This window comes from Carassius gibelio, chromosome A4 (genome assembly GCF_023724105.1).
Source record: "Carassius gibelio isolate Cgi1373 ecotype wild population from Czech Republic chromosome A4, carGib1.2-hapl.c, whole genome shotgun sequence".
Taxonomy (NCBI): domain Eukaryota; kingdom Metazoa; phylum Chordata; class Actinopteri; order Cypriniformes; family Cyprinidae; genus Carassius; species Carassius gibelio.
Window position 1 is genome coordinate 2,602,505 of NC_068374.1, and position 25,896 is coordinate 2,628,400.

At 39.6% G+C, this 25,896-nt stretch overlaps 2 protein-coding genes across 2 annotated transcripts; one reads left to right on the plus strand and one right to left on the minus strand.

Moving 5' to 3' along the window:
- Positions 1–704: 704 nt before the first annotated feature.
- Positions 705–14,391, minus strand: LOC127968167 (CD209 antigen-like protein C). Its single transcript, XM_052569154.1, has 5 exons — positions 14,169–14,391; positions 13,674–14,084; positions 12,217–12,344; positions 1,226–1,335; positions 705–1,114 (listed from the first exon to the last, which is right to left on the minus strand). The coding sequence occupies exons 1-5, from the start codon at positions 14,290–14,292 to the stop codon at positions 979–981; spliced, it is 909 nt and encodes a 302-aa protein (XP_052425114.1). The 5' UTR covers positions 14,293–14,391; the 3' UTR covers positions 705–978.
- Positions 14,392–21,168: 6,777 nt separating this feature from the next.
- On the plus strand, positions 21,169–25,444 carry LOC127968351 (uncharacterized). The gene is made up of 2 exons (XM_052569519.1): positions 21,169–21,997; positions 25,130–25,444. The coding sequence occupies exon 1, from the start codon at positions 21,344–21,346 to the stop codon at positions 21,992–21,994; it is 651 nt and encodes a 216-aa protein (XP_052425479.1). The 5' UTR covers positions 21,169–21,343; the 3' UTR covers positions 21,995–21,997; positions 25,130–25,444.
- The last annotated feature ends 452 nt before the right edge of the window (positions 25,445–25,896 follow it).

The following is a 25,896-nucleotide window of genomic DNA, read 5'->3' on the forward strand; positions in this document are numbered from 1 at the left end:
TTTTGTTTGATTAGTTGTGCAGCAACTAAAACAACGCTCTCCTTGTAGTTGAGATAACCGCTACCGAGACTTACCATCTCCGTGCTCTCTCTCCTTTACTTTCCTCTTCTCTTTTTACATTTGTAGGACATGTAAGAACCATCAATCAATTCTAAGTGAATTAAATACACAATCGTGCCAAAGACGACGAATCATCCTTATGAATTTTGAATGTAATCAACCTCTCCTTTGTTCTTCCTAACCTCCCTACATTTGGAAACGCAATCCAAGTTTTAGCATCTCATCCAACGTTGAGATCAATTTAATAGAGATACGTGTTGAGCAACTGTCGCCTTCAAAAACTCCCTGGTGAGCGGTCCAACTGAAAGGTGTACGGTGTCAATCCTGTCAGACTAAGAAAAGAGATATCAGCATTATTATTGTATTCTTTTGTCCAAAACAAGAAATATATTAATATTGTTTACCTTTTTGATAACATTTAATTGGAAAAAAAATATTTTCCTCATTTGAAAAACAGAAATTTTGCTTGTCATTGAATTTTTTTTTCCACCTTTCTCTCTCTTTTCCTCTTCCTCATTAGAGTGAAAAAAGTCTTCGCATCTCTAGTCTACTTAGACACCCTGAGACCAACACAGTCATCACCACATTGGAACACATCACCACGAGTGAAATATTAGAGGAGTTTTTTATGTGATATGCTTATACAACTTTCCATTTATATTCATCGCATGGTTCAGGAAATATGTAATGTATGCTAATTATTGAAGACGAGTAAATCATCATCAGTTAGGTTTATTGTCATACTGTAGTTGTTACAAAAAGCTGCAATGTTTTTTTCTATTTATTTTTTATTTGTTTTAACAGAATAAACGAATTAATGTGCCATTCAAAAAACTAAAAAAAAAAGAAAAAAAAAAGGTAAAATTACTGACATTTATACGTTCATAATTAATATATGTACATTTTTATTATAATGTATCATTTAAGGATACTCTTCTCACAGATCCATTTAACACTGTTGTCACATGGAGAATCAACCCATCCTATTGAAAGTGTAGTAGCACAGTCTTCATCTGTTCCCAGAAAGCTGTTTGGTTCTCCAGGTGCCCAGAACCTGCATCAACAGATCAGTGTTAGATCAGAGCTGCTTTCTGTGTCATATGATACTGACTGAAAATCATTTATTATATACTGTAATAACCAGTTCAGTTCAGTGATTTCTCACCCAGAGGTCAGTGTGCTGCCATCAACCCATTTCCATCTGCCCTCCACTTCAACATCAGTCAAACCAATCCAGAAATGACCAAAACTACCAGTAATGATCTTCACAAAATCCTGAGAAGTGAAACAATAACATGATTTATTAAACACACACACACACACACACTCTCTCTCTCACTCACTCAAGCCCCTTTCACACTGCACGTCGGACCCGCAATATTTCCGGAACATTGTTGGGTCGCCTTCTGTGTGAAAGCAACCACGTCCCGGAATTGATTACCGAATTGAACCTGGGCCGGGGACCCGGTACGAGCGCTGTGTGAACAAAAGCCAGATCTAATTCCTAATATACCGCTCCCCTGTCGTTGCCAGAAGCCATGTTGAGGTCTCAACCAACTGAAAGACAGAACTCCACCGCGCTAGCTCGCGCTCGCGACACAGGCATATCGCGTTGTGTGAACGGGTTCATGTGATTGGCTTAGAAGTAAACAATCCCCCGCGTGGGGTGTTTTCTTGTGATTGGTTAAAACAAGGGAGATATCTGATTGGTTGCTGATCATTCCCCGTTTAAAAGAAAAACGTGTGTATCGAGCCAAGTCAGGGGAGTCTCAAAATTCACACACAAATGGAGTATGCAAGCAGTTTGTAAATCAAGGTATATTTGTGTGTGCATCAGAAATACATTTCTGAATCTTGTCCTGTGCATTTCTGAATCTTGAGTGCATTTGTAAATGTTGTTTGCATTTCTGACTTGTGTGTATTTATGAATTTTTTGTGCATTTGTGAATTTTGTATGCATTTGTGAATGAATCTTCAGTGCTTTTTACATTTTGTGCATTTGTGTATCCTGTGTGTGCATGTATGAATCCTGTGTGTGCATATGTGAATGTAGTGTGTGCATTTATACTTTTTGAGACTCGTCTAGCTCCATAGGGTAACATTTGTTTACGATTATTGATCAAAGTAAAAAAAAACAAAAATCCCTGTTGACACAACATGATTTAGTTGACTGGACTAGAAAATAATAGTCAAGTCAACTTAAAGAAATGTGTTACCTGGACTAATTCCACTCTAATATGAAGTTGTTTCAACAAAAAATTTTTTTTTTGTCAAGATAACAAAAAATCTTTAGGCAGCGGGATAACATTGTATTTTTAGTTGACTCAAAAAAATATCTTTTTTACAGTGCAGAGCAAATAATTGCACATTACAGACTTCCTCCCTTTTCATTAAGTATGCCATTAATCACAGAACCTTTCATCAACTAATACTATCAAACTGTCTGTTAAAAACACGGTGCTTTAAAACACTCTACAATATGATTTACTTAACACATGAATAAATCCAAAAGACTAACAGACTTAGAGTAAACTCATGAAATGAAAATATGAACAAGTATTCTATTGACTGACAGCTGAACTGACAGCACTGTTTTGCCAGTAGGAATATGAATAAGTTGCTTTAGAATATGTACAGACCACTGATCTGTAATATAGAACTGGATTGCTCATGACGTCATTAAAGTGAAGCCGCCACTTCGCCATATTGGTAATCCCTAGTGTACGTAAACGTTCTATTGAATTAATAGGAATTTGATTTTAATGAGAAAACATCACTATAACAATTTAGTTATAGTGTTTTTATTCCTACAGTAGCTAACAATGATTTCATTAAAAGCATTAATTTTGAAGCAGGTAATGTTTATAAACGGTGGTTAAATTAACTATTTATTTAGCACACAATAGTTTACATGGAAACGGTAATAAACATATCAAATCATAAATAATCAAATCCATTTCTGATACTAATAGGTTCATGTTTAATAATTCCTGAACAATAATGTGTCACAGTGTCTGGGTTGTGTTCCCTGGGTTTCCACTAGGTGTCCTCCTTTTCCATGGCGTCTGTCACCTTATCACTTCCTGTTCCCTTATTTGGTCACCTTCCTTCTTGTTTGAGTTAATTGATTGTTCCCCACCTGTCTCCAGTTCCCTCATCATCCTTCTGTGTATTTATACCCGGTCTTCACCCGGATCACCGAACGTGACATAATGTTCATAAAGAAATAAGGTATATTTTGTGTTGGATCAGTTATCTGTTTCATCAGCGCGCAGCACCTAAAAGATTTAAATATATCGCTTATGCTGCCCCAAAAGACCGTAAACACTGCAGATAACACCTGAACTAAAAATTAATTTGCATACACATAACATAAAAATGAGTCCCGTTTGACTGATTTGCTTCAAATAGAGTGATTTTAGGACAGCAGATTGAATGTGTCTCAATGGTGCCTTCTGCTGGTAGGGTTTAGTAAGATGGCGGATCGAACACTTCCGGTGGCTTCACTGTCTGCTGGAAGTTTAGAACGTGATGAGTGATCCAGTCATATATAGATCAGTGGTCAAGACACATTCATTAAAGGGATAGTTCAACAAAAAATGAAAATGATTCCATCATTTACTGACCAGGAGATATTTTTTATTTATTTTTTTATATGTTTGGTTAACTAAAATCAATAAATCATGCAGACAGTATTTCACGTTATGGTGTTTAAGCCAAAAAGCTGATGTTGCTGATCAGCCACCTAATGACTGCTAAAATACAAAAACTAACAGTACTATGATTACTGTTGGATCTTATGATATATTGTATCCGATGTTCTGTTTTTAAGTTGGGTTGGATAAAAGCATTTGCTAAATGGGTAATTTCAAATTTAAACCGTAACCTGCATCAGTTCATCAACCTCAATGTCCAAATTAGGGTTGGAGCGATATATCGTCTGACGCGGATGGCTGATAGACAACACGGTGTTGCACCGGCATCGTGACCCCCCACCCTTTGAATGCATGATCGCTTTTTAGTTTCAATAACACTTTCAAGATTCGTGATAAACTCCATTTATACTATGGAATGGCAGTACTTACCACACATTTTACAAGATATGTTTGTCAGAGTGGTATTGAGAATCTGCAAATCATTCACCATTGTCCTCAGACATCTCTCCGTACACCATGTTTCACTGGACGCAATAGTAGTCGTGTGGTGCTGTATCACCTAAAGACTTCTACACTGGACATGACTATTGAAAATCATTTTAAATGTGTGTCAGCACATCATAAATAGAACACAGCAGTTTACTGTCAGGGATTTGCTTTGTCATGCTTTCAGTCTAAACCGCATCACTAATTATAATGAGTTCCCTTTCAGTCAGTCACGTTCGACGTTAAGAATGGGATCTTGCCCGAGAGCCCAATCACCTTTGAGTGGTACAAAACGAGCCAATGATACACAAAGTACCTTGGTCTGCGGGATTTGCATCGCGAGCTCTGCCCCGCAGAGCAGGTATATAAGGAGCAACGCGAGCAACTCGCATTCAAGCTTTCGATTCGGAGCCGAGCACATCCCTTGCTGCAATCACCGGAGTGTTAGTGTAATGGTGCGATTCAGCGGTTCGTCTGGGTTTCCTGCGACAGCTCCTGCGTTCCCCTGAGCACTTCAACACCTCTGAAAGACCAAATTCTTTCAGAAAAGAGATACAGGCTGATTTGCATCTTTTTAAAGATGTCATTTCACCCATGTGTTTCTGGGTGCGGTCAATACATCGCTCCTTGTGACGGTCACGATCGCTGTGTCAAGTGTCTGGGCTTCCAGCACGCTGAGACTGCGTTCGTGGATGGCTCATGTTCTCATTGCGGGGACATGACCATCTCGGCGTTGAGATCGAGACTCGATTACCTTAAAAGGTATAGAGTCCCCTCTGCCACAACCCGTTCTAGCTCTTCTTCTCGTAATAGGGCTACTTCGGCTGGTGGCCAGGGTGATCTGAGGGTTACCGTGTGGGCTTCCCCGACGAGCCAACCTCCTCGGGCCACACCCCCCTCACACCCCCCTCACATACGCCGCAGCCGGTTGAGTTTCAAAATGAGTTTGCTGGTCCCTCTCAGGCTCCTGACATCTCATTCGGGGCTCTGCAAAGAGGACCGTATGTCGATCGCTGCATCACAAGGCGGGCTTGAATCCTCGGGAGATGAGGATTCGGCTGCGTTGCCTCCCTTGGTAGCACCAGCGTTGTCCGAGTCAGATCCCGAGCTGACGGCTGTGCTTTCCCGGGCAGCGGAGAGCATTGGGCTTGATTGGAACCCTCCACCCTGTCCTGAGTGCTCAAGGGTGGATGATTGGTTCCTGGGGGCTGCTCATGTGGATCGCCAGCATCCCCCTCTGGTTCCTTTCTTCCCGGAAGTGTACCAGGGGGTAACCAGTTCATGGAAGGCACCTTTAACTGCCCGAAACCATTCTGGTACTTCCTCCGCCTTCACTGCCCTCGATGGCGGGGCGGCCAAGGAGTATGCTGAGATTCCCATGGTGGAGCGTCCTGTTGCGATGCAACTGTGTCCACAGAGCGCCTCCGCTTGGCGTGGTGGTCCCAAGCTGCCCTCCAAGGCCTGTAAGTTCTCATCCACGCTTGTGGCCAAGGCTTACAGAGCTGCTGGCCAGGCCGATTCTGCCCTGCATGCCATGGCCTCACTTCAGGTCTATCAGGCCAAGCTGCTCTGGCAGCTGCACGAGGGAAGTGCTGACCCAGGGGTTTTGCAGGAGGCGCGCACTGCTACCGACCTCGCTCTCCGGGCGACGAAGGTCACTGTGCGTTACTTGGGTCAGGTGATGTCCACTTTGGTGGTCCAGGAGCGCCACCTATGGCTGAACCTGGCAGACATGAGGGAGCCTGACCGGGCTCAGCTCCTCAACTCCCCGGTCTCCCAGGATGGCCTCTTCGGCGACGCGGTAGAGAGCTTTGCCCAGCAGTTCTCTGCCGCCCAGAAGCAGTCCAAGCCCATCAGAGAGATCCTGTCCCGGCGGCCCTCTGCTGCCTCCACCCTGCCGCTGGCGCAGCCGCCTCAGCCTACTCGTTGCCGAGGGCTCTTCCACTCCTGCTTGGCCACAGCAGCAGCCTTCACCCCGGCTGCAGTGAGGATATGGCCGCAGAAGAGTGGAGCAACCTGCCCTTCCTAAAACAGTCTTGAATCCTAACGGTCACCACCCAAAAAATACAACTTTTTAGTTTATTAATAAAGAAAAATCAATAATAAAAAAATTATGTCACGCATGAAGTCATTATTTGTCTTAAGAAAATTCGCCTTTGTCTTGTGCAATATGAAAGCAATGACAACAGTCAATAGACTTAGTTATGTGCTCTCTAAAATCTGCAAATCCAATTATTTTGTGTGAAATTAATAGTTTAGATTGATTAATCAATAAATTAGTTGATGGATTAATAAAAATAAAAAGTCATTAGTGCCAGCACTAGACTACAGCAATGCTCTTCTGGCTGCACTTCCATCATGCGCAATCCTCTACAAATGATACAGAATGGAACAGTGTGACTGGTTTTCAACAAGCCCAAGATCCCACGTCACACATTTCCAAATCTAATCACTGACTTTTGGTTGCAGCTCACATCAGGTTCAAGATACTGATGCTTGCATAGAAAACAGCCATGTACTTTCCTACTTCCCCTTGCTCTTTAAGTCTGCATCCCCTCCAGAAACCTGCGGTCGGTGAGTAAGTGTCACATTGTGGTACAATTACAGACATGCAAGAAAAACAATTTCCAGAAAATGTTTATTTACTATTACAAGCTGGTAGAATGATCTTCCGATCCCAAATCTGGAATGCCAAATCCCTGACAATATTCTAGAAAACTCACCTCTTCCATGAACATTTAATTGAATCCTTCAAAAACAAAAATAAATAAAAACCTCGGATTCCACTACTTCCTTAATTCCTCCCACTACTTACTTAATTCCTCCCTATTCTACTTTGTATTGTTGTAACAATGTCTGGCATTTGTAAGTAGTTTTGGATAAAAGCTCCATAGGAATTAGTAATTAATAAATGTAAATATAAAAACTTATTGATATTTGGATGGTGTTCAGTGAAGCTATGTTAACAAATAAAATGGAGTCGATGTTAAAAATATAACACTATAAAAATTACAGATTAATTTAGCATGTTGCACGTTGCCACATAGTTTCAGTTTTATTGACAGTGAGAGGTGGTACAAAATTTGATAAAGGCAGCCACTTTGAAATTCTTTATGCAGGAACACTGATCTCTCATATACGCATACATTACCAGATCGTGTTATGATATGATTTGGTTCAGATTGCATCTGATTGTTTGACAATTTATACTGTGACCAGGATATATCATATCATCCAGCCCTACCCTCGTCTCCCCTGATGTACTCTGGCACTCCCTCATTTACATTTTGAAAAAACGTCTTGCTATATAAAGATAAGTCATGCAGACAGTGTTTCACGTTATGGTGTTTAAGCCAAAATGCTGACGTTGCTGATCAGCCGCCTAATGACTGCTAAAATACAAAAACAAACTAACAGTACTATGATTACTGTTGGATCTTATGATATATTGTATCCGATGTTCTGTTTTTAAGTTGGGTTGGATAAAAGCATTTGCTAAATGGGTAATTTCAAATTTAAAACGTAACTTGCATCAGTTCATCAACCTCAATGTCCAAATTAGGGTTGGGGCGATAGATCGTCTGACGGGGATGGCTGATAGACAACACGGTGTTGCACCGGCATCGTGATCCCCCACCCTTTGAATGCATGATTGCTTTTTAGGTTCAATAACACTTTCAAGATTCGTGATAAACTCTATTTATACTATGGAATGGCAGTACTTACCACACATTTTACAAGATATGTTTGTATATCCGCTTCTGCCCTGCATGCCATGGCCTCACTTCAGGTCTATCAGGCCAAGCTGCTCCGGCAGCTGCACAAAGGAAGTGCTGACCCAGGGGTTTTGCAGGAGGCGTGCACTGCTACCGACCTCGCTCTATGGGCGACGAAGGTCACTGCATGTTCCTTGGGTCAGGTGATGTCCACTTTGGTGGTCCACAAGTGCCATATATGGCTAAACCTGGCAGACATGAGGGAGCCTGACCAGGCTCAGCTCCTCAACTCCCCAGTCTCCCAGGATGGCCTCTTCGGCGACGCATTAGAGAGCCTTGCCCAACAGTTCTCTGCCGCCCAGAAGCAGTCCGAGGCCATCAGAGAGATCCTGCCCCGGCGGCCTTTTGCTGCCTCCACCCTGCCGCAAGCGCAGCCGCCTCAGCCTGCTCGTAACCGAGGGTGCCCCCCTGCGGCCTCCTCCACTCCTGCTCGGCCACAGCAGTAGCCTTCACCCCGTCTCTCCCCCTAAGCCCGCCAAACGCCAGGCCAAGCGGCGTTCCTGAGACAGGCGACCTAGAGTTGGAGACATCAGCTCGTCAGGAGATGGTAGCAGGACCAGAATCCTTTGTTCTTGTTTTCTTTTTGTTCCGCCACTGGCCCTGCAGCCGGTGGTACCCAAACCTTCACTAAAAGCTGTTTCCTCTACCTCCGGGTCCCAAGAGGCCACGAACGACAGTTGGCGACGTGCTTCCTTGCCGCTCTTGTTCTCCTCTCCCCTTGCCAGTTTCCAGGCAAAGCCGGCCTGAAAATGCTCTGCCTTCTCATGCCCTCTTTGCTATTTGGAGTCAGACGAGTGCCCCCACTCCGCCCCCGCTAAGGGACGCTGTGCCTCCCATGCCGGGGCTGTCTGCTCCCCCATGCTGCCCCACCGTGGGTACGCCTGTAGTCCCCTTGACCCCGCTGGTTCGGTTTCTGGGAGCCTGGCTAGAGCTCCCCAGGCCTTCCCGTTGGCTCATCCAGACACTCAGGCTCGGCTACGCGATTCAGTTCGCCCAGCATCCCGGGTGGGGTGATGGCCTTGGACTGCTTCAGGGTGTCCACGTGACGATGGTGGGCAAAGATGCCCCGTCATGCGCGCGGATGTCGCGACCCTGCTGGCAAAGGGCGTGATAGAGCCGGTCCATCCAGCCGACATGAAGTCCGGCTTTTACAGCCGTTACTTCATAGTACCCAAGAAGACAGGTGGGTTACGGCCAATACTGAACTTGCGTGCCTTGAACCGAGCTCTGCAAAGACTACCGTTCAAGATGCTAACGCCCAAACGCATTTTCAAATGCATTTGTCCGATGGATTGGTTTGCAGCGATCGACCTGAAGGACGCGTATTTTCATGTCTCCATGCTTCCTCGACACAGACCGTTTCTTCGGTTAGCTTTCAAGGGGCAGGCATATCAGTACAAGGTTCTCCCATATGGGTTGGCCATGTTTCCTCGACGACTGGCTGATCCTAGCTTACTCTCGAGAGCGGTTGTGCGAGCACAGGGATCTGGTGCTCTGACACCTCGACCGACTGGGTCTTCAGGTCAACTGGGAAAAGAGCAAGCTCTCCCCTGTGCAGAGGATCTTTTTTCTTGGTATGGAAATAGACTCGGTCGCCATGTTCGCAAGGCTTACGAACGAGCGCGCGCAGTCACTGCTGAATTGCCTGAGACAATTCGAGGGCAAGAGAGCGGTTCCACTGAAACTGTTTCAGAGGCTCCTGGGGCATATGGCGTCTGCAGCAGCGGTCATAACGCTCGGGTTACTCCATATTAGACCGCTTCAGCACTGGCTTCATGACTGAGCCCGAGATGGGCATGGCAACAGGGCACGCTCTGAGATACCATCACTCTGGCCTGCCGCCGAAACTTCACCCCGTGGTTGGACCCCTCGTTTCTACGGGCCGGCGTGCCCCTAGAACCGGTGTCCAGACATGTTGTTGTGTCAACAGATGCCTCTGCCACGGGCTGGGGTGCCATGTGCAACGGGCATGCTGCGTAGGGCTCCTGGACAGGACCCCAACTTCAGTGGCATGTCAATTGCCTCGAGTTGCTAGCAGTATGTCTTGCTCTGCACCGCTTCAGGGCCCTGCTGAAGGACAAGCACATTCTGGTCCATACGGACAACACTGTAACCGTAGTGTACATCAACCGTCAGGGTGGTCTACGCTCCCACCACAGGTCTCAACTTGCTCGCCATCTCTTGCTCGCCTGTGCAAGTATGCGTTTCCCCCAGTGAGCCTTTTTGCACAGACGTTTTGCAAGATCAGGGAGGATGAGGAGCAGGTCCTCATGGTTGCACCTTTTTGGCCCAGCCAGACCTGGTTCCCTGAACTTGTACTTCTGGAAATGTCCGATTGGGTCAGTCCTCGGAGTGGTCATATTTTACATATTTACATAATTTACACAAATATGATGCAGAGTTATGAACTAGTAGTAGCTATGAGTCTACGTACACGAGTCCTGCTATACCAAACCACGTCCTTGTAAACCATGACTGAATTTACACAAATATGATGCAGAGATATGAACTAGTAGTAGCTTTGAGAAAACATACAAAATTCCTTTTGTAACAAATATATGGTAAAGCTAAATTTCCCTTTTAGAATTTAAAATGATTGATTTTAGTGTGTTTAAAGTATATTTGGTGAAAAAAATGTTGTCAGTTATGCCATTAGTTTTATACTGTGCACAACAAAAATAATAATCAGGTTGCATATTCAAAAAGATGGTCTGTGAAGTCCACTTAATACCTATTCATGTCTTTTACATTTTTGGGTTGAAAGGGTGCTTTCTTTTTAGACACAATACATTTACATTTAATAATTTTTTCCCCTAAATGACTTTAATTGGGGCATACAGAACTCATCATAATTATTTTCAATAAAAATGTGTGAGTGGCTCACTATATGATTAATACTAATTTAATTCTACCACATCAAACTAAATAATGTCTTCTTAATTAAGAAGCATTACACTATATTTGTTATCATTAAAACATGCATCTAGTATTACCAGACTACAGTATGTACTCTGATTACCTTTGAATGAGAATGTGAAGGTCAGCTCCTGCATAATCGTAGTTTATCTCTTGGCTTTCAAAAATATGCTTAATTGCAAACAGAGGTTGGATTGCCATTTGCCTCTATTTTCAACATTTTTGCATTAGTCTACCCCGTGAATCATCATCATGTGATGCATCAATGCTGTAAAAAAAAAAAAGAAAAGAAAAAGTAAAAAAAAAGGATTCATTTTCAAAGGCACAGATTACTTACTTGGTACGTCTCTGACGCAGTCTGAATATCTTCGCGGAAAAAATTATTGACATCCCAGAACTACAATCCTCCGCATTTTCATTGGTCCGTAGTGTTGTCAATCACAATGAGGAAAAAAAGCATGCAACCTGTAATCACTTTTTATTTATAGTTTTATCCTTTATTAAATTTGACTCTTTAATTTGAAAATATCTTGTGTAGGAGAAAATGGTCCAGTCCGACGAACGGCATTTACAAAACTGACCAATTAAAAGAACCTCATGTAGGCTAAAGCAGACACACTGTATTATGCAGCGAAATCTATAAGGTTATTAGATAATAATACATTTCTATTTTTAATATTGAGTCATCAAAATTTTGAAAAAAAAATATATATTTTTTTATATTTCCCGCGAATAGTTGTATAGTTTTAAATTGGCACATCTTGGTTAAAGGGGACATGCTTCAAATTCATACACATACACATTGTGGTATATAAGGTCTATTTTTATTATTATTACAAATTTAATAGGGATCATTATTTTGACTCCAAAAACAACATAATAGCTTCCAGAATTACGAGGACACCGAAATGTCTTTATAAACCAAATATCCTTGTAATGCTGGTGAGTAAGGACATTTGTCCTCATGAACCATATATTCAAGAACACACACACACTCACTCACTCACTCACTCACTCACTCACTCACTCACTCACTCACTCACTCACTCACACACACACACACACACACACACACGTTTGTTTTTGTGAAAAGTGTGTTCATCCCATAGGTGAAATGTTTTTTTTACTGTACAAACTGTATATTTTTTATTAAAAAAAACTCATTCTGTATGATTTATAAGCGTTTTGAAAAATGGGGACATGGGTTATGTCCTCATAAGTCACCCTCTCCTTGTAATACCTGTGTCATACCCATGTCATTATACAGAGTTGTGTCCTGATATGACACACACACACACACACACACACACACACACACTCACTTGTTCCTCTCTGTTGTTGATGATGATCAGATCTGCTCCTCTCTCTCTACAGTATCTTCTGCTCTCATCCCAGTTCTTCTTCTCAGAGGAAATGAAGTAAAGACTGGATTGATGGCACCTCCATCCATCTATAGCACAACCAGATACGTTATGATCTAAACTCTGATCCACAACAAGTTAAAAAGGTTATGATAGTCTTAGTAGAGGTGTTTAAGTTATTTCAGTTATTTGTAATATGCTGTTTATATCTTTTACATTTATCTTGTTGTGGATTGCTAATCTTACTTCTTATGTCAATGGATCAGTTACTGTGATTTTTATAGGATTATCATTTTATTCATAATGCCATGCAGAAACTAAATGCAGTTATTCATGCTCCCCGTCCCAAATGCAAATTCTGTAATACGAGATTATTTTGCACTATTTTAGTAATTCAAGTGTGAAAGTTTGCAGTTTTTCTTGATTGCTAACACTATAACAGTTCCACGAGTTACAACCGAATTGGGAAAAACTGCCTTTTCTTATTTAGCACCTTGGGGGTGGAATAATCTACAAAAAGAGCTAAAGTTAGAAACCCTTATGTCCTTAAATGAATTTAAAACTACTATAAAGAGTGTTGTGATGGAGACATGTTCTTGTTTTTCTTAAGAGTCTCATTGTGTTTTATATTTTTATTTTCTTTTATTGTTAAAATGTACTTTAGTGTTTGTTATGTATGCATTTGTTGTGATTTGGCTGCTACCTTGGCCAGGTCTCTCTTGTAAAAGAGATTCTGAATCTCAATGGGACCTCCTGGTTAAATAAAGGTATAATAATAAAATAAAAAAAATATGGTACAATTTTCCAAAACATTCTTGAAACAAAAATGTGTTTATCAAAAGATTTAACACATTTCATGTGTTTTCACACATGTAACAATTTGCTCAATGTTTTTTGTTAAACTCAAGAACAAATGTCCTCATTATGAACAGGTTTAACATGTTCTCATTCAGAAAACACAAACACAATATAATTACAATATAAAATCATAAACAATATAAAAGCATCACAATATAAAAATGTATTAAAAATAACACATTTCATGGAAAATAAACTTTTCTTAATGCTTATTGCTGAACTGTATCTGCATCCTTGATTTGTATCGTATTCTCTCAAATACATTGATCCATTCCCGAAAGCAGGTTTCTGAACTGATCTCACTAGTTCTCTTGGCAGTGAAGTACTCTGTGTATTTGACCGGTTTGTGTCCAAACTTTGAATAAAAGAGAATGTTTTTGACTGAAATATTTGATTTTGAACTGGAAGTGTAAGTTTGTACAAGTTGGTGTGTAGTTTTGAGAATCTGTTTATAGCTGTGAGTAAATGCGAGCATTAGCCACATGACAGATCCAGTACAGTCCACTTTCAAATCTGAGTCTGCTTTAGAGCAAGTTACCAGCTAGACTGAAGAAACTTACCCGCACACTTCTTCTGAAGATCATTTCTTTCTGATTTCAGCTGGTCTTTCTCTTCTGCGAGGCTGGTGATCTTAGTCTTCAGCTGTCGTCTTTCTTCTGTGAGCTTCATATTGTTGGTTAGTAGCTGGTCTCTCTCTTCTGTGAGTTTGGTGATCGTAGTTAGTAGCTCTTGTCTTTCTTCTGTGAGGTTCATATTGTTGGTTTGTAGCTGTTGTCTCTCTGTGAGGTTGGTGATCTTAGTAAGTAGCTGGTCTCTCTCTTCTGTGAGGTTGGTGATCATAGTTAGCAGCTGTTGTCTCTCTTGAGTGAAGGTGGCACACAGTATAATGCGTGCAGTCAGCAGAAGAACACACAGCAGCACAAACACTACTGCAGCTGCTCTGGACCTTCTGATCATCACACCATCACTTCCTGACCATCAACACAAACATTACTTTATTACCTTTATTTATCCACTATTATGTGTGATGAAATATGTTTAATCAATCTCATTACCTGTGAGTTCAGATGACTGGATTCTTGTTGTGTGACTGTCTGTGGTCCTTTTTCCAGATGTTCCTTTTGTAACAATGTCATTTTCACAGATATCATTGATACTTTTCCCATGTTCTCTCTTCATTTTCCCTTTTCTGTATTTTTGTCCACTTTCTGACAGTTTCAGTGTCAGGAATCTAACAGTAATCTGTGTTGTGTTCCTCTTCTGTGTTTGTGAAGCCACTATTTATGCAGAGAGGAACTGTTTTTTTTTTTTAGAAATGTTTCAAGTGTTTATTCATAAAGGAACTTCAAATCACCGCAGAACATCATCAGAAATATCTTAAGATTGTTGCTTGTGTTTATTTAAATGATGTTCAAATACATTTATTATCATTCACACAGTGTTTGTATAAATTCTTCAGAGGTATGTTCATTTTGATGCTGGCTGATGATTGGGAACATTTACGGCTTTTGCAGGGTTCATGTGGATTTTTTAAAGATCCTGCGTGTGTAAATTTTGGGCTAATTCTGTTGATGTTTATTAAACTAAAATATATTTAGTGATCCCTAGTGCAGTTAGCTTACCATCAATACAATGTTTTAATAAAACAGTTTTTGTAATATAATTGTTAAAATTGTTTGAGCAGCCTTCTGTTGCTATGGTTAACTGTCAGGACATCACATATACTGTAAGTTACAGTGTTTAAAAACTGCTTACATACTGAAAGTCAATTATAAAGTTATTAAGAATCTTTCAAGAATTGCACTTAAGAACATTCTTATGAACTTCGTGGAATCTTAAGAAATTTCTTAAGAAATAAATTAAGAAGATTTTCATGAATCCGGCCCCATTTTTTTGTAGATGCTGATTTCATTTTCCAGCAGGATTTAGCTCCTGCCCACACTGCCAAAAGCACCAAGAGTTGGTTAAATGACCATGGTGTTGGTGTGCTTGACTGTCCAGCAAACCCACCAGACCTGAACCCCAGAGAGAATCTATGAGCTATTGTCAAGAGGAAGATGAGAAACAAGAGACCAAACAATGCAGATGAGCTGAAGGCCACTGTCAAAGAAACCTGGGCTTCCAGACCACCTCAGCAGTGCCACAAACTGATCACCTCCATGCAAATATAAAGTATTTGAATTTGTTGAGATAATGAGAATGATGTCAATGGTTGGGTTTTTGTTAAATGTGAGCCAAAATCATCCCAATTAAAAGAACTAATGACTTAAATTCAGGGCACACAGACTGAAGTAGTTTATGTAATAAACAAAGTTTCACAATTTGAGTTGAATAACTGAATTAAATGAACTTTTCCACAACATTCTAATTGACTTTTGGCTTTTTGAGATGATAAAAAAGACTTGGCAGGATGGGAAGTACTACCTTTCTCCATGTTGGGCAGAGCAGAAACAGTTAAAATGAAAATATTACTAAGACTTTCTTTGTATTTCAATCCCTACCGGTTTGGGTTCTACTCTCAGCATTTAACAAACTAGAAAAAAATATTAAAAAGTTTATTTGGAAAAAACAAAAGACCATGAATGAGACTTAAAATATTTATGTCAAATAAAGAAGTGGTGGGGTGGGTGGTTTAACCATCCTAATCTTAGATACTATTAATGGGTTGCTCAGCTGAGGACTGCTTGGCTTGGTATTGATAATGAGGCAGAATGGAGAACTCACTTCCTGGAGTTTCTCTGACAGTTCAGCCAGAAAAAAGTGAAGATAAAAAATACAGTATACTGTTAAGATTTGAGAAGTTTAGAGGAGTAAAAGTCTTATCACTGCAATACCCATTAAAGGTAACCCAGATGTTCTTCCTTCAATATTGGATGGTGTCTTTAGTAGATGGAAAGAGAATGTTTTTTTTTTTATGAAGGGGAGACCATAATATATTTTACTCAATTATGTTATAGGTTTAAGTTGAAATATTTTATAAACAAATATTTTATTAATATTATTGGTCTACCTACTAAAAACATATAGCACATATTTACATTAAGTTAATGTAGGACCAATCTGATGACATGTTTCATATCAAAAGAAACTGGGAATTATAGTTAAATACTGTAATAGAGGATGAGATGTGGGGAAAATATATGTGCTGGCTGTCATAAGGGTATTTTTAGTCAAATGTGGAAGGAATTTGATTAGAAAATGAAAATGTGATTCTTCAGAGCTCCATTAGTGGTTGTCAAATTTGACAGTACATCACCATTATCAGTGTGTAGAAGAGAATGAGGAATGGTGGGGTCTAAGTGCATTTATTCTGGGAATGTCCCAAAGTACTATTTTATTGGCAGTGGGTAAAATTTTAGGAAGTGATATATCAACACCCATAGATGAAGTGAGCACTTCTTTAAATTAAAAATTTTAATTAGCCCATTATTTTCTCACCCTAAGACCATCCTAGGCGTATATGGCTTCCTTCTTTCAGACGAATCCAGTCAGAGTTATATTAAAGGGCTCATATGACGTTGCTAAGAAGAACATTTTGTGTATTTAGTGTAATGCAATGTGTTTATATGGTTTAAGGTTAAAAAACACATTCTTTTCCACATAATGTACGTTATTGTTGCTCCTCTGTGGGAGTGAAAGGTGAACTGATGTAAGGTGGTCTCAAGGTCACGGAAGTCGATCCCCTAGAGGCAAGAGATCAGAGGTCAAATAGGAAGTCAATCAAAAAGTTGATGTTTGGTGTTTCTATTGCAATCAAAATTACAGTTTGTTCCATTTTAACCCATACACCATATAAAATATCATTTTATATATATATATATATATATATATATATATATATATATATATATATATATATATATATATATATATATTGCACATGTGGTATACACATTTTACATGTTACAAAATGACATATTTACACACAATAATATTATTATTACAGCTCAACATAACAGTATTATTCTGTTCACTCTTCCTCCTGCACTAAAATGACTGTATATGGATGCTGTAAGTTTAGTTATGATGAAATATGATGTATGAAGAGTGTCATGTATTCCAGTAACTGATAAGAGGAAGTTTGCTGAAGAAGTGTCGAAACAGACTGTTGCATGATGATTAAACCGCTTTACCAGCTTCACGTATTCCTACACAGTTTGAGTAAATTTATTTTGCATGTCTACAAAAGTTTATATTGAGAATGAACAGAGGTTTATCTCTAGTCAATGCTGAACTCTACTGCAGTCAGTCAGAAGAGGGACACAGTCTCGTCTCTCTTACTGTCTGTCTCAGTGTCACATACGAGTACGAGTTTTCAGTCATATTTTTAAATAACTTTTGTTAATCTATAAACAAGATTTTTTGTCAGTACATCCTCCACAGCAGGGGCATTTTTTTTTTTTTACACTTTCCCTTATATTTACACGTGTATATATATATATACGTTTTATTTTAACTACTTAAATACATGATGAGTTTGCACTGTGTAGTTCAGCTGCATTTTCTGGACTCTGGGTGACAGTTGAGAGAGTAGAGTTACAGCGCATTGCAGCGCATCCTCAGACAACAAAGAGGACTGTTAAGGAAACAACTAATTCTTGTCTCTCTCTCTCATTTAATGTCAAGTTGATTACTGCTTACAGTCTTCCCGACTGCCTGGGACCTGTAACAGATTTATCTGTACAATGAAGCTAGATTAGCTGGCTAGCCAGGTAAGTTTCAGGTTAGTTTGCACCAATCCTGGGTTTTAGGTACCATGAAAATGGCATGGCTTTTAGCGGCATTCATTGCCAAAGTAACCTACACATCACAGCTGACCTGCTCCGGGGCAGGTTATGTTCTGGGTTAGAGATCTCAAACTGAAGCTGGACCAATCAGATGTGAGCAAAGAAACATATTGGTGATGTCACATATCCCAGTGTCTGTTGTAATGGCTTCACCTTTTCTACCAAATCCTGTGGACATCTCCACACAAATAGTTAGACGAGCACTTCGCAAAGGACGAGTTTTTGGGGACAGACAAAATCCCCTTGCTTTTCATGATATTTTGTGAAAGATACAGTTTCTCCATGGAATCTCTTATATTTGTGAACTTCTTGAGCCACACATAACAAATGTGACACATCGAAGTCATGCCCTTACTGTACCGCATGTACCGTGGTCCTCACACTTCAAGGGATACTTATATAACTTCATAGTGTTCCCCGGATATTTATCGACCATGTCCATAAAAGAGGGCTTTTATGAAATTTCTGGTTAGATTGATAGGGTGTGATATTACATAAACAGATTTAATTTCATACATTAATTTTTTTCTTCTTCCCAAAAAGCAGATTTCACTTCGAAGATACATAGAGTCATAGAAGCAATAGACTGCACATTTGTTTTAATCTCCACAGCTCTTGGAGAACATGAGGCAGATTATGTGAATGGAAAATCCTTTCAGAGCCTCAATGTTCAGGTAGGTGTTCTACACATGCAAGATGGTTTTAATTTTCAGTGAGATGAATCATTAAAACATAATGATCTACTGTACATTTCATCTGCAGATGACGATCACAAGCTTGGGTGCCAAATGGCCTGGCTCAGTGCATGATTCACAAAGTTTCCGTGAGTCTGCATTTGTGTCCGCGCTTTGAGGAGTTAAATTTGGAACCATACAAAATACTTTTTTAAAGTGTTAATTTTAATTGACAAACAAAACGTGCACAATTTCCCCCTTTCTTTCTGGAACAGGGATTTTTGATGGTCTGTTGGTGGAGATTTTTGCAAACCCCCATCCTGAGTGTAAAAAAATTATTACAAATTAATTTTAAATGTCACATTTAGTAGAATTAGACTTATTGCATCTGTTTTTATTCCTAATAATGGCCAAGTTATGGCTAAGGTCTTAAGAATAGGAAAATTACCTTGACCATGAACTTTTAAGGTAAAAAGTCAGCCAATATGGACATTAAAATATCAGAAAGTAATTCCACATACCATAATTAGTCTAAATAGAGGTATTACATGTGTATACACAGTAGGTGGCCAACCTAAATGAGCAGTACCGTCACACCGCCGCACCGTTAGCTGCAAGTCAGTCGCATGTTAAAATGATTCGCGAAACTACCGCCAGGTGGCGCAAATGGACTGATTGCGAAATTAATGTAATTGTAAAATTATATAAAAGGAGGAAGTAAAACATCAATAACATTATGATATAACATTGTAACATCTTTAAAAAAACATTTTTTTTAAATCACAGTGAGTTAATTTCAAAATGTAGTTTAGTCTTAGGCTCCAGTCTACTCTTTACACAAAGGATCATATGCATGCTATTGTTATTAAATGGTAAATAAATATGAGGCCCTATATATATATATATATACATACATACATACATACATTATATATATATATATATATATATATATATATATATATATATATATATATATATATATATATATACATATATACACGGATAAAAAGCTAAATGTTGTAAGGGGAACAGGTCAATTTAGCTCAAAGGGAATCATTTAAGATTTTAAAGGGAATTTGAACAGAATCACTGTTTCTCGGTTGATCACTGAGACGCCCTGCGATTCACTGAACGAGCCGTTTAACATCAAATCTGCGCTAGATGTTAATATCCAAACTATAGTGAAAACACTATTAATTAGCACAGTAACAAGATCGGCAATTTAAGACATTAACTTGTAAGCATAAAACACAAGATACTTCTCTTTTCAATATGAATAAGGCTTTATTAGATACATCTAAGACATATAAACTAATCTAATGCACAAGTACATGCACTAACAAATTCATACAAGTTGCAGGAAGATAGAAAGTTAGGGAAGAATGAGTTTGAGAGAACAAAAATGTGGAATCCCAAGTTTACAGCAATACGTGAAACTGCATAGACATGAACAGCCATTAATCACTTAATTAGCCCTCGCATTGAGTTCCTCAGTGAGGTTAAAATTATATTAGATACACCAGTAGAAATGTTTGGAGGAGTTACTTGAGTTTCCTGTGTAAATGGGTTCCCTTTGTTGTCATTGAAAGGGGGTTTCCTGATGTCGCTGATTGGCTGGAAGTTTAGTAATCGCTGAAGTGACGTCTTGGGAAGCCCGTGGTTGGGCGTTGGCTGACGATGCGGAGTTGTAGGCTGGTTGAAGTTGAACGGGCATTCGAGGTCAGACTCAGAGATACGGGCGTTACAGATCTTAACTCAGAACATGAAACTCTCAACGGAAAAGAAAATAAACTAAAGTAAAAGAACAAAAGTAAAGTTTGATGAGACTAGGTGGTGTTTCTTCTCATCGTGCCTAAGTAGCAGCAGGCCTGCAGGCCTGCAGGCCGAAGCACGCTGGAACTGCGCTCAAAGAAACGCTAACAGTGATGACTAAAAGCATGACTAAAATCAAAGCTACAAGCTAAAATCCGGCATGACTGATAGCAAAAGCTCAACGCAAGCTAAAAGCTAAAAGCAGGCATGACTAATAGCAAAAGCTAAGAAGCAAAGCTAAAAAAACGAAGAATTTTATGGTGTCCTGAGTATTTAATCTGGCCTTTTGGCCACACCTCAAATGTTGTCTTGACCAATCAGATATTTTCTTTGCTCAGGGTATAATAAATCATGTCTTATCAAGTGCCTGGTCCGAATTTTTCCGCTCTTGCAGGGTATAATTTTGGACATGATTCCTATAACAATAATATGATACATTTGATAAATAACTGATGGTCAGGACTGTTTCAAGCATACACAATAAGTGATTATAAACATGATAAACTCTTGTTTGTTGTTGGCGTCTGTACTGGGTTTGAGCTCTGTCACTATATTCTTTTTATAGACTATTTTTTAACTTAAAAATCAATTTTATACACCATCGTTTCCGTTTATATGACGTGTGAATATATCCTCTATTGTATTTTACAACAAAAACAATCAGAGTGTCTCGCTATCACTAGTTTTATTTTGATCTCCCGGGTCCGCTATTAGCTTATAGCCCGTTAGCATCAGCGGCATGGTTGCAGCTAACTGCGCTAACATTCCTAATACTCTATTCACACACATTACCACTGCGGTACTCACTGTTACTTGCTTTAATGGTGGATGAATGTCTACCTTTGATTGCAGGTGGGGACACAGCTTATACAGCGTGCTGTTAACAGTCCCACCACGTCTACTCCGTGTGTTTCTCTGCACAGGCCCGGTGCACCCAGGACGCGATCTTCCCAGATGTCCTTCACTGCGACGGCGGGACACCACGGACCCTGGGTGCATCCACAGCGGAGGACGCGAGCCGGGTCCCGGGCGACGACCTCTCCCCCTCCTGCCTTCGAGATCTCCATCCGGAACCGCTTCGCTCCCCTCCGCGAGACAGGACGCGACACTGTGATCATCGGAGACTCCATCGTCCGACACGTAAGTGCTACGTTAGCCAAAGGTAAAGTGCACACTCATTGTTTGCCTGGTGCTCGTGTTCTCGATGTTTCTGCGCAGATACCCGTGATCCTGAAGGCCGATGAGAGCCCCAGAGCGGTCGTGCTTCACGCCGGGGTTAACGACACCACGCTGCGGCATACGGAAATGCTGAAGAGGGACTTCAGCAGCCTGATCGAGACGGTTCGCAGCACGATGCCTGCGGCGATGATCATCGTGTCAGGACCACTGCGCACATATCGACGAGGACACGAAAAGTTCAGTAGACTTTTTGCTTTAAATGAATGGTTGATGTCATGGTGTAAAGAACAGAAACTGCTATTTGTTAATAACTGGAATCTTTTCTGGGAGCGTCCTAGGGTGTTTCGCGCTGATGAATTACACCCCAGCAAAATCGGAGCGGAGCTGCTTTCTGACAACATCTCCAGGACACTTCGCTCCTTGTAACTAGTAAGTCACTTCTCAAATAACCATTATGATGAGTTTTGTTCCACCCACTTAAATGATAAAAGTACTTGCACTGTAAAAACTATTAAGACTGTGTCTGTTCCCTGAATAGTGAGGTCAAAATATAAATATAATGTAGGATCTAGAAAAAATCGTATCGCAATTAAACCAGAAAAATGTAAAGTAAATGAACAAAAACAATTTTTAAAGTTTGGACTCATAAATATTAGATCACTCACACCAAAAACAGTTATTGTAAATGAAATTATCACAGATAATAGTTTTGATGTACTCTGCTTGAATGAAACCTGCCTAAAACTGGTCTAAATGAGTCGACTCCACCAAACTACTATTATAAGCATGAGCCCCGTCAGACTGGTCAACAATATATAGTGATATTCTCAATGTTACCCAGAAAACAGGATACAGGTTTAACTCTTTTGAAATACTTCTGCTAAATGTTACACTGTCAGACATGCAAAAGAAATCTAATGTATCTCTTGCTCTGGCTACTGTGTATAGACCATCAGGGCCGTATACAGAATTACTACAAGAATTTGCAGCTTTCCTCTAAGACCTTCTCGTTACAGTTGATAAGGCGCTAATCAGGGGAGATTTTAATATTCACGTTGATAATGCAAATGATTCATTAGGACTTGTGTTTACTGACCTAATAAACTCTTTTGGAGTCAAGCAAAATGTCACCGGGCAAACTCATCGTTCTAATCATACACTAGATTTAATTATATCGCATGGAATCGATCTTACTGCTATAGATATTGTACCTCAAAGTGATGATATTACAGACCATTTCCTTGTATCGTGCATGATGATAACTGATATTAACTGATATTAACTATATGTCTCAGCGATACTGTCTGGGCAGAACTATTGTTCCAGCCACCAAAGAAAATTCGCTAATAACCTGCCGGATCTATCTCAAATGCTATTTGTACCCAAAAATACACATGAATTAGACAAAATTACTGACAACTTGGGCACTATTTTCTCTAATACATTAGAAGCTGTTGCCCCCATCAAATTGAAAAAAGTTAGAGAAAAACGTACTGTACCATGGTATAACAGTAATACTCACTCTCTCAAGAAAGTAACTCGTAGCCTTGAACGCAAATGGAGAAAAACTAACTTAGAAGTTTTTAGAATTGCATGGAAAAACAGTATGTCCAGCTATAGACAGGCTCTAAAAACTGCTAGGGCAGAGCATATACACAAACTCATTGAAAATAACCAAAACAATCCAAGGTTTTTATTTAGCACAGTGGCTAAGTTAACAAATTACCAGACGCCACCTCATTCAAATATTCCACCAACGTTAAATAGTAATGACTTTATGAATTTCTTCAATGATAAAATAGATAACATTAGAAATACAATAGCGAATGTAGATTCTACAGTGTCTAACACTTCAGTTTCATCCATCGCACCCAAAGATAAACTGCAGTGCTTTACAAATATAGGACAGGAAGAGCTAAATAAACTTATCACTGTATCTAAACCAACAACATGTTTATTAGATCCTGTACCCACTAAATTATTGAAAGAGCTGTTACCTGTAGCCGAAGAACCGCTTCTCAATGTCATTAACTCGTCGTTATCTTTAGGTCACGTCCCAAAACCATTCAAGCTGGCGGTTATCAAGCCTCTTATTAAGAAACCAAAACTAGATCCTAGTGTACTGGCAAATTATAGGCGTATTTCAAATCTTCCATTTATGTCTAAAATTCATACAGATCATAAAAATGATCTGTATGAAGAATTTCAGGCAGGTTTCAGGCCCCACCATAGCACAGAAACCGAACTTAAATTTACAAATGACCTGCTCCTTGCGTCAGATCAGGGCTGCATCTCATTTCTAGTCTTACTTGATCTTAGTGCTGCGTTCAACACCATAGATCATGACTCATAGATGGATTACAAAACTATACAGGTATTCAAGGGCAGGCTCTATGATGGTTTAGATCCTACCTGTCCGATCGGATCGCTACCATTTTGTTTACTTAAATGGGGTGTAATCTCATTTATCATCAGTAAAATATGGAGTGCCACAAGGATCCATCCTAGGTCCCCTTCTATTTTCAATATATATTGCCCCTTGGTAATATTATTAGAAAATACGGAATTAGCACTGTTATGCTGATGATGCTCAGCTATATATCTCAATGAGACCAGATGAAACTTCACAATTATCTAAGCTAACAGAGTGTGTTAAAAATATAAAAGATTGGATGACAAATAATTTTCTCCAATTAAATTTGGATAAGACAGAGATATTAATTATTGGACCAAAAAAAACACTACACAGAATCTTGTAGATTACAATCTGCAACTAGACGGATGTACTGTTACTTCCTCTACAGTCAGAAATCTGGGAGTTATAACAGACAGCAATTTGTCTTTTGAAAATCATATTTCCAATGTTACAAAAACTCCATCTTAGAAACATTTGCCAAGCTACGAAACATGTTATCTGTTTCTGATGTAGAAAAGCTAGTTCATGCATTCATGACCTCTAGACTGGACTATAGTAATGCACTTCTAGGTGGTTGTCCTGCTTCGTCAATAAACAAGCTACAGGTAGTACAAAATACAGCAGCTAGAGTCCTTACGAGGTCAAGAAAATATGATCATATTACCCCAATTTTACAGTCTCTGCACTGGCTACCAATTAAGTTCTGTATCAGTTACAAATTATCATTGTTTACCTATAAGTCCCTAAATGGTTTAGCTCCTGCGTAACTAACTAGCCTTCTACCACGTTACAACCCATCACGCTCCCTAAGGTCACAAAACGCTGGACTTTTGGTAGTTCCTAGGATAGCAAAGTCCACTAAAGGAGGTAGAGCTTTCTCACAATTGCCTCCCAAACTCTGGAATAGCCTTCCTGATAATGTTCGGGGTTCAGACATACTCTCTCTGTTTAAATCTAGATTAAAAACGCATCTCTTTCGCCAAGCATACGAATAATGTATCTTTTAAATTGTGAGTGTAGTTGCATCTGATCAAATGTGCATTTTTATTAATTAGCTTGGGTTAAACTAATCTTACTTTGTTGGATCAGCAGCTATGCTAATGATTTCTCTATTTTGTTTCTGTTTTGCCACGGGATGTAAATAGGATTTACACAAGCTCCAGTCTGGATCCAGAACACCTGAGAAGAGATGATGCTGACCCTCACAGGACCTCAGATAATGCTAACCCTGAATCAACAAACAGAACTAGCAATAATTGCTACATGTGTGACTGCATCATATAATAATAATTAATTAATAATATTAATAATGTTCATCGTCTAGCTGACTACGTCTTGAATTAATTTTTTCTAAAAATCCTGTCAAACGTGCACAAACTGACAGTCACCACCATAAGTTACTATTAAATATTGTAGAAACATAATTTTCTGTAAAGTTGCTTTGTAACGATTTGTATTGTAAAAAGCACTGTACAAATAAACTTGAAATGAATTGAATTGAATAGTCAAATGTGTGGATTACATATAAATGAATATTTTTATGAGATTCATCAATAAACTTTGTTTGGTTCTTCTAGTTTGTCTTACTTTACACGTTTACCGTTAGTTTTCTAGTAACCTCATTTTCAATGAAATGAATTGACCTATCATGCATGGAGCTCTCTGGCTTCCATTCAGTTTAAAGTGGCAGGTGGATATTAGGTGTGGCGATTAAATGCTAATATCAGACATTCGATCCTTGCAGGGTGTCTAGGTGTTTCACCTACTCAGGAAAGAGGGGAAGGAGAAGGATAGGTCAAAGAAGAACAAAACTAAACAAAGCTGCTGTGGGTTTTCCTAGCATTGGCTTCCAACTACAATTGGGCTAGTATGTCATGTTCAGTTAGTGTGTCATGTACCTTAACTTCGTGTC